At 47.0% G+C, this 13,416-nt stretch overlaps 1 protein-coding gene across 3 annotated transcripts; it reads left to right on the top strand.

Moving 5' to 3' along the window:
• Positions 1-105: 105 nt before the first annotated feature.
• On the top strand, positions 106-12,663 carry SLC35A5 (solute carrier family 35 member A5). 3 transcript variants are annotated; one of them, XM_068160624.1, is made up of 7 exons: positions 106-312; positions 2,456-2,608; positions 5,179-5,277; positions 5,847-5,968; positions 7,442-7,509; positions 8,899-9,694; positions 11,615-12,663. In XM_068160624.1, the coding sequence occupies exons 2-7, from the start codon at positions 2,479-2,481 to the stop codon at positions 11,681-11,683; spliced, it is 1,284 nt and encodes a 427-aa protein (XP_068016725.1). In that variant the 5' UTR covers positions 106-312; positions 2,456-2,478; the 3' UTR covers positions 11,684-12,663. The 3 variants fall into 3 exon arrangements, with proteins under 3 accessions (XP_068016725.1, XP_068016724.1, XP_068016726.1); XM_068160623.1 differs by lacking the exon at positions 106-312 and adding an exon at positions 334-718; XM_068160625.1 differs by lacking the exons at positions 106-312; positions 5,179-5,277 and adding an exon at positions 334-718.
• Positions 12,664-13,416: the final 753 nt, after the last annotated feature.

Raw genomic sequence — 13,416 nt, 5'->3', positions numbered from 1 at the left:
CGCCTGCGCGGGACCGGTGAGGTTGGCGCCAGCCAAGCGCTCACCTGCACTGTAACGTGCGCAAAGCGGGAAAGAGCAGAGGGTGGTGCGAGACACCGATGACTCCTAGAGCGCAGGCGCGCCCCGCCGTGCGCGGCGGTCACGTGGCTAAAGGGATGAGCGCGCTTCCCCGTGGTCACGTGGCCGGAGCCGGTTGTCACAGGGCATGAGGGGCGCGCGCGCGCTCCCGCGGCGGGCGGCGGCGCGAAGAGGACAGCCAGGGGGCGCGCGCGCTGCCGGGTGGGAGGGCCTCGCCCTGCCCCGCCCTTCCAGGTGAGGCCGGTGCGATGGGGCGGGGCGGGAGGTGGGCAGCGTCCTCCCTTGAGGCGGGGGAGCGGGGAGTATAGTGCAGGACGCTGAGGGGCTAGCCGTGGTACTGCACGGCCTGTCGGGCGGGGAACTGAGTTGAGGAGGCTGGTGATGGGCCCTGTGAGCGTTCGGCGTGGGTGAGGTGCGGTGCAGTGCTGTGGCTTTTCCGGAGCCCGCGTGCCAGGTGCGATAGGCGGCGGCGTCTGATCGCCGGCTGCTGCCGCCTTGGAGCACGGCTCATGCTGCGAGGCTGCGGCCCCGCTCCTGGCTGCTTGGCGTCGACCTGAGGTAGCGACGTGGCAGAGTGCGGTCAGCAGATCGAGGCGAGCGTTCCTTCGGTACAGGGGTGTCCTCTCGCCACTGCTGTGAGGTAGGTGGCGAGACTGTCTTGCTGAGGTCCGCAGAGCTGGTAGTCGAGGCCTGTCGTGAAGCCGCTGTTGTTGCCCCCTCCCGCGCCCCGCCGTGGTGCCGCGCTTCGGCTGGCCGCGCTGGGGTGAGACGGTGCCAGCTGTTAAAGGATGTCGCGGCCGTTAACAAAGTCCCGCCCGCAGCCCGCCCCAGGGGGATCCCCCGGCACAGGGCCGGGTTCTGGCCGTCTGCTAGCCGATTTTTCAGGCCTGCGGGACGATTAACGGTTCGTCCGAGTAACGGCAGCGCTGGAGATGGAGAGCTCCACGGGTACAGCCGAGACTCTGCTGCCAGCAATCCGAATTCCTGCCCCCGCCTCCGGGGCAAGGGCCGGAGCGGAGTAAGCTGGGCAAGGGCCCGTGCTGGGGCGCCGCTCTTGCGCCACAGCTGTAACACTGCCTCGCGGGAATTCGGAACAAGAGCACTTTAAAAACTAATTAAAGAAAAATAAGTATTTAACTTATGTAATCCTTTTAGCTAATCAGCCTTCTAACAGCTGCACTCTTCCCACAAACCGACACCTTCGTGTCCCCTTCTGAGTGACAGGGTATGCATCGGTTGTCTGCCTTTGCTAGGTGCCTGTAGCATGTCCTTTTAAAGAAACAGAGAACTGTAAATGAGATCACAGAATCATACAATGTTAGGGGTTGGAAGGGACCTCTTGAGATCATTGAGCCCAATCCCCCTGCCAAAGCAGGATCACCTAAGGCAGGCTTCCCAGGAATGCATGCAGGCAGGTTTTGAAAGCTTCCAGAGAAGGAGACTCCACACCCTCTTTGGGCAGCCCGTTCCAGTGCTCTGTCACCCTCACCATAAAGAAATGACTCCTTGTGTTGAGGTGGAGCCTCCTGTGTTGTTGCTTGTATCTGTTATTCCTTGTCTTACCACTGGGCACCACCAAAAAAACCCAACACTCTCACCTTTATCTTCACACCCACCCCTCAGATATTTATAGATGTTGATAAGATCCCCTGTCAGCATTCTGTTCTCAAGACTAAATAGTTCCCAGTCTCTCAGTCTTTCTTCATAGCAGAGATGTTCAAGTCCCACAATCATTCTCATAGCTTTCCAGGAGATCCCTGTCTCTCTTGAATTGGGGAGCCCAAAACTGACCACAGTATTCTAGTTGTGATCTCACCAGGGCTGAGTAAAGGCAGAAAAGAACCTCCCTTGACCTGCTGGACACACTGTTAATGTATTGGAGTGTACTATTGCCCTTTTCCACGAGGGCACACTGTTGTCCCCTGAATAACTTGCTGTCCAGTAGGACTCCCAAGTCTCTCTCCATGGAGCAGCAGGATGACGTCTGGTCTGTAGTGGCGCCTGATGTTATTCCTCCGCACTTGTCCTTATGCAACTTGATGAGGTTCACCTTCGCCCAGCCTTCCAGCCTGTCCAGACCTCATTGGATGGCAGCACAGCCTTCCAGTGTGTCAGCCACCCCTCCCAGTTTCATATCATCAGCAGACTTGCTGAGAGTACTCTCAATCCCCTTCTCCAGGTCATTGCTGAAGATACTGAACAAAACCTGGACCCATGCTGATCCCTGGGGAGCGCCGCTGGCCACAGGCATGGTCGTGGCTTGTGGCATAGGCATCTTTTTGTATAAAGTAACCCAAAGCAGTAAAACACATTTCACCTTGTGTAGCCAGTTTTGGGAAGTACTGTTTACAGTGTATCTTCATTTTGTCATCCAAAGGTCGTTGACACCAAGACAGCAGAATGAAGACCAAGTGCTGTGGTCGATTTGTGCTTTGCTCCAAGACGACCATCTACACCTTTCTGCTTGGAGGAGTCTTTATTGCGTTGGGCTCAAGTCGAATCCTCCTGATGAAGTATTCTGCCAATGAAGGTGCTGTTGGGTCATCAACATAGCATACCTCCAATTAAGACAGAGTTGGCATTTGGGGTAAAATGGATACACTAAAGCCTGGTTGTCCACCTGCAGAGTTCTTAGCATAAATATTCTATTATATAAGTAGTGGCATTTATCACAGTATAACTAAGGTTGGAAATGACCTCGAGGATCATCGAGTCCAACCTATCAACACCAGACCCCATAACTAGACCATGGCACCAAGTGCCACATCCAATCCCCTCTTGAACACCTCCAGGGACGGTGACTCCACCACCTCCCTAGGCAGCCCATTCCAATGGGCAATCATTTTCTCTATGAAGAACTTTCTCCTGACCTCGAGTCTAAACTTCCCCTGGTGCAGCTTGAGATTGTGTCCTCCTGTTCTGGTGCTGGTTGCCTGGGAGAAGAGACCAACCTGAACCTGGCTACAACCTCCCTTCACACAGTTGCAGACAGCAATAAGGTCTCCCCTGAGCCTCCTCTTCTCCAGGCTGAACAACCCCAGCTCTCAGCCTCTCCAAAACAACCTTCTCTGTAGCTGTTAGCAGCTCACCTGTGAGAGCAGGCTGTTCCCATGCCATTTGCAGACCATTTCTGCTGCTATGCACAAAACCTGACCTCACCATGCACAGAATATGGACTTCTTATAAGCAATGCCCTATCAGCTAAAGGTGAACACAGGCCACAGACTTCTAAACCATTCCTCTCACCTAAGAAAATGTTATAGTTAAATGTATGTTTTTTTACTGGAAAAATCTCTGTATAGCCACTGACCTAACATAACATGAGATCTTGGGTTACAAGGTCTGTGGTCCAAGTGGAGATTCACCCTTCAGTGATGAGCCAGTGAGCTATTTTATAGCTGATTTTCAAAGACTAGATTGTTGTGTGAGTACTATCAAAGGCACATGTCTTGGTGGAAATATTTGTCCTGCTTAGGAGGAAAGTATCATAGTGGGTGTGCTGTACCTGGCTATTATTAGTGTGCCTCTTTTCACCAAGTATTACCAAAATATGCTAACAAAGAACAGATGCAGTCCTACAAGGTTATGTCAGCTTGGAAGTAATTTTTCCTGAAGGGGGGAAAAAGTAGAATGTTGCTGTTCAGTGCAAACATCCCCATTTAATTTTTATTGTTTTTAACAGTTACATTCCTTACTTCTTCCAAAAAGCTCTGTGGTAAACTGGGGCCAAATGAGGAAAGATTTTACTCCCAGAAAGGAGGCCATTCAGGAAGTTTGACACCGTCCCCCACAGCAAACTGCTGGCCAAGCTGTCAGCCCATGGCTTGGACGGGAGCACACTGCGATGGGTTAGGAACTGGCTGGAGGGCCAAGCCCAGAGAGTGGTGGTGAATGGTGCCACAGCCAGCTGGCGGCCAGGCACTAGTGGTGTGCCCCAGGGATCAGTGCTGGGCACCATGCTCTTTAACATCTTTATTGATGATCTGGATGAGGGCATTGAGTCCATCATCAGTAAATTTGCGGATGACACCAAGCTGGGGGCAAGAGTTGATCTGCTGGAGGGTGGAGAGGCTCTGCAGAGAGACCTCGACAGGCTGGGCAGATGGGCAGAGTCCAAGGGCAGGAGATTGAACACATCCAAGTGCCGGGTTCTGCACATTGGCCACAACAACCCCATGCAGAGCTACAGGCTGGGGTCAGAGTGGCTGGAGAGCAGCCAGGTGGAGAGAGACCTGGGGGTGCTGGTTGATTGTAGGCTGAACATGAGCCTGCAGTGTGCCCAGGCAGCCAAGAGGGCCAATGGCATCCTGGCCTGCATCAAGAACAGTGTGGCCAGCAGGAGTAGGGAGGTCACTCTGCCCCTGTACACTGCACTGGTTAGGCCACACCTCGAGTGCTGTGTCCAGTTCTGGGCCCCTCAGTTTAGGAAGGAGGTTGACTTGCTGGTGCGTGTTCAGAGAAGGGCAATGAAGTTGGTGAGGGGCTTGGAACACAGCCCTGTGAGGAGAGGCTGAGGGAGCTGGGCTTGCTTAGCCTGGAGAAGAGGAGACTCAGGGGTGACCTTATCACTCTCTACAACTACCTGAAGGGAGGTTGTAGACAGGCGGATGATGGTCTCTTCTCCCAGGCAGCCAGTACCAGAACAAGAGGACACAGTCTCAGGCTGCGCCAGGGGAGGTTCAGGTTGGATGTCAGGAAGAAGTTCTATACAGAGAGAGTGATTGCCCATTGGAATGGGCTGCCCAAGGAGGTGGTGGAGTCGCCGTCATTGGAGGTGTTCAGGAGGAGACTTGATGGGGTGCTTGGTGCCATGGGTTAGCTGTTTGGGTGGGTTGGATTGGTTGACAGGTTGGACACGATGATCTTGAAAGTCTCTTCCAACCTGGTTTGGTTTATTCTAAATAAAGGTTTTATTCTAAATAAAGTTGTATGCCATAACAGTCAGAGTATTTGTCATGAAAGTGCTGACACAGCCTTTGGCATTTGGGAAAAGGGGCTACAATTTGTAGTGGAGAGGTTAAAATAGTTTCTTGCTCTAATTTATACATGGAAGAGGCAGAATCTGATTGTGTACTCTCGATGATTTGCTGAATCCCACAGATAACAAATACGATTACCTTCCTACGACAGTGAACATATGTTCTGAAGTAGTAAAACTGGTGCTGTGTGTGATTTTGGCACTGTGGGCTAAGAAGAAGGGTAAGTACCTACATTTAACTAACATGTGTTGACTTGCTAAGGTTTATTGTACTTCTGACTTTTTTTTCTGTTGTTTGTTTGATTTTTGGTTTGATTGCTTTGGGGTTTTTTGGTTTGTTTGTTTTTTTTTAATGGTGGATTCAGATGTGGTCCTCCTGCACTGGTTAGGCCCTCAGTTTAGGAAGGAGGTTGAGTTGCTGGAACAAGTCCAGAGAAGAGCAACAAAGTTGGTGAGGGGTTTGGAACACAAGCCCTATGAGGAGAAGCTGAGGGAGCTGGGGTTGCTCAGTCTGGAGAAGAGGAGACTCAGGGGTGACCTTATCACTCTCTACCTGTGAGAGCAGGCTGTTCCCATGCCATTTGCAGACCATTTCTGCTGCTATGCACAAAACCTGACCTCACCATGCACAGAATATGGACTTCTTATAAGCAATGCCCTATCAGCTAAAGGTGAACACAGGCCACAGACTTCTAAACCATTCCTCTCACCTAAGAAAATGTTATAGTTAAATGTGTGTTTTTTTACTGGTAATAATGGTATCTTTCTTACTGATTTCTTTTCCTTTCAGATCATGCCTTTGAATGTCTTTCCTGGAAGAATGTTTTTAATTCCATGAAATGGTCAATTCCTGCCTTCCTTTACTTTTTGGATAACTTGATTGTCTTCTATGTACTGTCCTACCTCCAGCCAGTAAGTACACATATGGTGAACAAGGTGTCTCCCGCTGTCATAGTGGGTAGGTAGCATTGCCCTTAGGCTGGCTACAGTTTTAACACTGGCAAGGCAAGGTCTGCAGGTGAAAGAATAGTTTGTTTCCTGGCCAGTCAGACCTTCCCATCCTCTTGCCCACTGGTCAGTGTTGTACAGCTCTCAGTGGGGGAGAGTCTCTAACAATTTTCTCCATCCAGAGTGATTTAAATAGGCAGAGTTGCTTAAGTACTGGGCAGATTTGCATTGCTTTTTGTCCTTTGGTTTCTTCAAATCTGTATTTCTCTCTCGGGTCATTTGCTAATCCTGTGAGGCTTCTACCCCTCTGTGTGACTTCACATGATGACTTGTTTTCTTTTCTCACCCAAATGTAATGCCACAAAGAGATTAAGTGCAGCAGGAATTGTTTGACTTTTAAATTTTTGCATTTGTTTATCAGTTACATTTAAGAAGAAAATTTCATTGGTACTTTCTTCTAGCTACATTATTGTACAGCTAGTCCCAAATTAGACAGGATCTTTAGAGCTGTCTGCAGTTCTACTTTGAAATAGGTGATGTTTTTTAGTGCAGTTGCAACCTTGAAAATTCAAGCCAAGTGCCTCCTCACCTTTGATCAATCATAGAATGGTAGGGGTTGGAAGAGACCTCCAGAGATCATCTAGTTCAAACCCCTGCCAAAGCATGAACACATAGGGCAGGTTGTATATGAATGCATCCTTTGGAGAAGGAGGCTGCACAACCTCTCTGGACATCCTGTTCCAGTGAACCAACACACTCACAGCAAAGACATTTTTCCTTATATTGAGGTGGAGCGTCCTGTGTTCTCATTGGTGTCCATTGCCCCTCATTCAATCACAGGCAACCAGGGAAGGAGACTGGCTATTTCTTGACACCCACCCTTCAGATATTTGTAAACATTAATGAGATCCTCTCTCAGTCTTCTCCAGACTAATGAAGGCAGCAGATGCACTTGACATGAAAGAAGTTTATTTTCTGCAAGTGCCTTGTCCAAGTTTGGGATTTCATGAATGCTGCAAGCTTGCATTGCAGCCAGAAGCACCCTCACCTTCTCCAGTTCTTACTTTCATACTGAAACAACTTCCTCTTTCAGCTGGCACAGCTGGTTTTGCAGCTAACTGATCAAACTGACCTGACAGGAAGCTAAATAGTTTTGTAAGTTAGTTTTACTCTGGATTGGTTTCCTCACATCTTTGTTTCAGCACAGCTTTCCTCATTGCAGAAGAGCTTAGGCTCTGTGGTTTGCTTGAGGTTTTGAAATGTCACTTGAATATCATTTAGGGGCATGTTGTTCTAGCAGTTGGGTAAGGTAGAAATTTCTGTACCAGGAAGATGCTTTTCACTCTGGTACTTCAATGAAAGGTGAACACTTGAAGTTGGTGGGCTTTTGATGTCCTCTCTGCATTTGGAGTGTAACTGTTTCCCTTCTCTTTCCAGGCAATGGCTGTGCTCTTCTCAAATTTTGTCATTATAACAACAGCTCTTCTCTTCAGGATAGTCCTAAAGTAAGTAACATTCACACACACAAAGAAAAGTTTCTATCTTCCTAGCCTTGATGAAGAAGTTAATTCTTTCCCTTTATCTGATGGGAACAATAATTCCATTTTCTTATGGCTATCCCTACTTGGAGAGATGGCTTTGTTTCCTACATCTGAAGGTGTAGGCAGTAACAGCTTATTAGGAGTCTCTTCTTAATCTCTATACATTTGGTCAGCTGTAATAGAAAATAACTGAAATTGTGATTATAAAGTTCTTGGTCAAAATTAAGGTTTGTGTAATTTCCTTTGTACTTAGAGCTACAAAGATCATTAGGGGACCTTTGTCTTAAAAGTAAAGACTGAGAATTGGGTCTTTTTAGTCTGGAAAAGAGAAGACTGAAGGGGGATCTCATAAATGCTTATCAATACTTCAAGGGTGGGTGGCAGGAGGATGGGACCAGTCGTTTTACAGTGGCATCCAGTGACAGGACAAGTGGTAGCAAGCACAAACTTGAGCATTAGAAATTCCATCTAAACATAAGGAGGAACTTCTTTAATGTAAAGGTGATGGACCAGTGGAATAGACAGCTCAGAGAGATGGGGGAGTCTCCATCTCTGGGGGAGTCTCCCTCTCTGGAGACATCCAAAACCCAACTGGCCATGTTCCTGTGTGACTTTATTTAGGTGAAGGCAAGGGGGTTGGACTTGATGATCTCTGGAGGTCCCTTCCAACCCTTGCCCATCTGTGATTCTGTGGTTAAATCTTGTATTTCATGATTGGCAGTGCTTCTGTCCAGTCTGTTCTAATTTATTGAATATAAATGTCATTTACCAAAGGAGAAGGAGGTACATAAAAGAGGTATCTTCTGTGATACTGTGCCAGCCTTGATGTGTTTCCAGTCAAGTGTATAATTTATGTTTAAAAAGTTTTGTGTCCCTATGTGACAAAAGCAAGGCTCTGTCCTGTGTGTTCCTCTTTGCCTGTTTGTGCACAAAATTGGGGGGGAAAATGTGAAATGCAGTGAAAGCTTACCAAAGAGAGAGAGTAATTATTATATTGTCTGTGATTTCTTTTTATCTATCAGACCTGTGCTCCTACAGAGACAATAGCTGCTTTTGAGTTGTCAAGCAGTCAGTATCCAGAGCTAACATGATCTTGAATGACTTTTCATTAGATTGTTTCTACAGCATACTCCATTTTCTGTTCTGTGAGTGCTAGGCTGGCCCCCCTTGCCATAGAAAAGCATGCTGCATTTTGGCATTTTACTGTCAGTTCTGAAAAGCCAAGCATTTGTTTCTCAGTACCTGTGTCCATCTCCTCTGCCTGTGATGTCTGTCTTATGTGTCTTGTTCTCACGTAACTGCATTTGTGCCACTGTGTTTCTAAAGTCAGTGGCTCTTTTTGTCTGCTCCTAGGCGAAAACTCTCTTGGGTACAATGGGCATCTCTGGTCATTTTGTTCCTGTCCATCGTTGCGCTGACTCTAGGAACTGGAGGGCATCAGCAAAGCTTGGCTGTACATGGATTCCATCACAATATGTTTTTCAGTCCATCTAACCACTGCCTTCTCTATGCTGGACCTGAGGAAGCATGCCTGGAAAAGGGCAACTGCATATCACCAAGTTTCCTTCCCAGCTTCCAGTGGAATGTCACCAGTACTATGGCAGGAGCATTGAAGCCTCTCCGCCTCAGCCTGGGCCATCTGCTTATTCTAGTGCAGTGTTTCATTTCTGCCCTGGCTAACATCTACAACGAAAAGATCTTGAAAGATGGAGATCAGCTTGGTGAAAGCATCTTCACACAGAACAGCAAACTCTATGCCTTTGGGGTGCTGTTCAATGGGCTTATGCTGGGGCTGCGGACTAAGGACCGGAGGCAGATAGAGAACTGTGGTTTCTTTTATGGGCACAACGTCTTCTCAGTGGCTCTCATATTTGTCACAGCGTTCCTGGGGCTGTCTGTAGCCTTCATCTTGAAGTTCCGAGACAATATGTTCCATGTTATGACTGCTCAGATCACCACTGTCATCATCACCACCGTCTCTTTCATCATTTTTGACTTCAGGCCTTCTCTGGAGTTCTTTTTGGAAGCTCCTGTAGTGCTCCTCTCCATATTCATTTACAACTCCAGTAAACCAAGAGGCCTAGAGTACATCACTCTGCGGGAAAGGGGCAAACTGGTCAAAGGAGAAGCATGGGAGAGGTCAAGCGGGGTAAGGCTTTTCAGTACTTGTCTCCTGGTTTCTCTTTTGTTTCACCTCCATCAAATGTCAGGAAGATTCATTTTCACTGGACTCAGCCCTCATCTCAAACACCAAAACTCCTCAGTACTTCTTAAAATCTTTTAAAACAGATTTGCTATTGCTTTGCATATTCCACTTCTTCGACGCATGAAGCCTGGATGAGCAGTGCTTTCATGCTGTGACCATGGACAATCCTGTGAGCAAATCCAGCTTTCCATAAATCCTCTCTTCAAACCTTTATAACCAAAACAATTTCCTGGCCCTGGGCCTCGAGAAATGGGAGTTGATACCTGGGAAACAATTGTACTTAAGTAGAACTGATAAATCTGCATAGCTGACCCCACATCATGAAGAAGTTAATATATTTCACAGTATCACAGTATAACTAAGGTTGGAAGAGACCTCGAGGATCATTGAGTCCAACCTGTCAACACAGACCCCATGACTAGACCATGGCACCAAGTGCCATATCCAATCCCCTCTTGAACACCTCCAGGGACGGTGACTCCACCACCTCCCTGGGCAGCACATTCCAATGACGAGCGACTCGCTTGGTGAAGAACTTCCTCCTCACCTTGAGTCTAAACCTCCCCTGGCATAGCTTGAGACTGTGTCCTCTTGTTCTGGTGCTGGTTGCATGGGAGAAGAGACCAACCCCTTCCTGGTTACAACCACCTTTCAGGTAGTTGTAGAGGGCAATGAGGTCTCCCCTGAGCCTCTTCTTCTCCAGGCTAAACAATCCCAGCTCCCTCAGCCTCTCCTCACAGGGATTGTGTTCAAGGCCTCTCCCCAGCCTTGTTGCCCTTCTCTGGACACGTTCAAGTGTTTCGATGTCCTTCTTAAACTGAGGGGCCCAGAACTGGACACAGGACTCAAGGTGCAGCCTAACCAAAGCAGAGTCCAGGGGCACAATGACTTCCCTGCTCCTGCTGGCCACACTATTCCTAATGCAGGCCAGGATGCCATTGGTCCTCTTGGCCACCTGGGCACACTGCTGGCTCATATTCAGGCAGCTGTCGATCAGTACCCCCAGGTCCCTCTCTGTTTGGGAGCTCTCAGCCACTCTGACCCCAGCCTGTAGCTCTGCATGGGATTGCCGTAGCCAAAGTGCAGCACCTGGCACTTGGACTTGTTGAATGCCATCCCATTGGACTCTGCCCATCTGTCCAGTCTGTCGAGGTCCCTCTGCAGAGCCTTTCTACCCTCTTACTGACTTACATCTGCTCCTAGATTTGATGTTAACATTATGTTACTACCTTAACAGCCAAAGATAATCTGAAGACAAAAAGATCATGTTTAAATACAGAGTTTTATCACATTTTCCCCCCCCCGCTGTGTTTTGTAACACATCTCAACCAGCAGAGTGTGCTGTCTTCACTTAATCCTAAGAAACATTAAACTGGGAAGGGATGCTTTCCAGAACCTGATGTGGTGCCTTTTTTAGCTTGTTGTTTAACAAGCACTAAATAATACAAAAATCATGTCTTATTTTCTCTGGAGCAGGTGTTGCATGTTTTAACACTTGAATTGAGCAGCTATGGTAAAACCAAATAATGTGAGCAGGCTTCCTGATGAAGGAATGGGCTATGTGCTGTCTTATGGAGTGAGTCACTGAAGTGTTCAAGGGGGTGGTTTTTATGAGTGTGTGTGTCTTGGAGCAAGATGATAACACACTGGTAAGAGATTTAAGTTGTTTTAAGTTGCAGGGTCTAACTTTTCTCTAAGTGATGTTTTTAAAGCAAACTTTGCTGCCTTTTTTTTTTCCCCTTTTTAAAAATCTTGTTTCTTTCTTACATTTTTTCCCTTTTTATTGTGTTTCCCTTTGTTCTTTGTATTAGTAACAAGATAACTTTGCTCACATTTGTTCTCCTTTGCTTCTTGTCCCTGTAGGATGGGGAAGAGTTTGAGAGACTGAACAAACCAAGCAGTGACATGGATACAGATGAAGATTCCCTCTAGCATGAGGCTGGCTCAGAGGAGTGCTATATTACTCATAGTGAGGGAATGTTAATATTCTATTAACATAGCAAAGGCTCAGTTTTCCCCCCTTGCAGACCAGTTGAGACTGCTTTAGGACTGGATGTCATAGGTGAATGAGGAAAACACTGATACCATGTGTATAGTGAGTTGCATTCCGTCCTATCCATCAGAAGTTCAGAACCCTGTTGAAGGAAACAACATTTGCAACTGATGCAAAGAAGAAGAGGCTTGGCCCCTGGGCTGAGTGGTCTTGGTGACAGGTGCTGCACTATGGAGAGCAGTCCTGGACTCTAATCATGTCTTCACTGCGGTGGTTCATTGGCTCGAGTCACTGTAACTTCCTGTATGAATTCCTTGGTTAGCAAAGCAAAGATGAAACTCTTCACCTCCAGAAGTGATGTGAGCATTGATTAATGTTTTTGCTGCATCTTCCAATGTACAAATGCTCCAGTAAGTTTTCTTTTCATAAATGATGAGTCCTATTGGCTGGTTTACTGTATTTTGGTAATTCAAATTGACATATCCCTAGCCGGGTAAAAGAGTCCCTCTGAATCAGCCTCATCAGACTTTGACTTGAGAATGTATAATAAATCAGATCATGTGGGGTTAAGGGTGTGTTGATCCATCAGACAGGTGTCTAGTGTGTGACTTGAGTCTGAATGGTCTTAATTCTGTCTTCATTCCTGTTTTTACATCAGTGTAACTCTATACTGACTCCTGTGGAGTCCGTCCTTTGTGATTTTTCTCTGATGTGACTGAGAGCAGAACAGATGTCACTGATTTCAGCCACTAGTTGTCCTCATATTTTCAGTGTGAGACCTTTGTGTGCCTGTCTCCCAGCGTGTGGGGACATGGAAATGTGGAATGCCTTCATAGCAGATAGTGAGTTTTACTTGCAACTTACGTGGCCTAACTTTGAAAGAGCTTGAATAAAACAAAAGTGTGTTGTACGTTGTGAATGCTTTGCAGGGTCTTTTTAGTGTGTTATACAAGGCTTTTTCTGTGTAGAAGCTTAGTTTGCTCTGAGGCAATTACCTGAAAACCATTATTGCACAACTAACAGTGATGCCCTTCAGCACCTGGAGCACTGAGCAGGAGGTTGCAGGTGGTATTATCACTTGGTATTGCTCCACCCTGTCAGACTGATAAGGTCTTGCATTCATTTTGCAGAGGGAGAAATTCTGCAGAGTGCCAGGCATAGTGATCTCAGAATCACTGTTAAGGCATCTGCTGGATTGTATTTTGAGTGAGATGAAAAATAGGTTCCAAATAATTCAGAGAATTTTGAAAGGGGGAAGGGAATAGGAATGCAGATAAGAGATTCTTGGTATGTTCCTAAAGCCTCTCCTCTCAGAACACTGGAAAAGATGTTGGTTTATAATTTCCTCCCTTCAAAAATGTCTTTCATAGTTGAAAGATACTGTCAAATGAATTCTTGAGAAGATAAGCAATGAGTTCAGTGTCAAAGCCTCATACCACAGTGTGGAGTAATCAGTTAGTGAGCATTTCTCTGTAGAATGCAGACAGTCCTGCCTTTGTTCCCTTGAGCCATCCTGTGTATAACAGTTTATGTATCCTGTATTGATGGCTCATTGCTATATTAATTAACATACCTCCTGTCATTGATCTATCAAGAGGGGCATTTTTTTCCTGTATGTGGCCATCACTATCAAGTTATAAGCTAGGAATCTAAAATTCTTGTCACTCCTTAC

Source organism: Melanerpes formicivorus, unplaced genomic scaffold (genome assembly GCF_026170545.1).
Source record: "Melanerpes formicivorus ecotype bairdi unplaced genomic scaffold, bMelFor1.0.p_v2 SCAF_51, whole genome shotgun sequence".
In the NCBI taxonomy this organism is placed as follows: domain Eukaryota; kingdom Metazoa; phylum Chordata; class Aves; order Piciformes; family Picidae; genus Melanerpes; species Melanerpes formicivorus.
The sequence above is the reverse complement of the archived record's forward strand: the minus strand, read 5'-3'. Positions and strand labels throughout refer to the sequence as shown.

What these genes read in the sequence shown, in the direction of transcription:
- SLC35A5 (XM_068160624.1), top strand. Translation starts at nt 2,479, where the DNA reads ATGAAGACCAAGTGCTGTGGTCGATTTGTGCTTTGCTCCAAGACGACC. An exon ending in TACTGTCCTACCTCCAGCCA is followed by an intron (nt 5,969 to 7,441) that starts GTAAGTACACAT and finishes TTCTCTTTCCAG; the next exon opens with GCAATGGCTGTGCTCTTCTC. An exon ending in CTCTTCAGGATAGTCCTAAA is followed by an intron (nt 7,510 to 8,898) that starts GTAAGTAACATT and finishes GTCTGCTCCTAG; the next exon opens with GCGAAAACTCTCTTGGGTAC.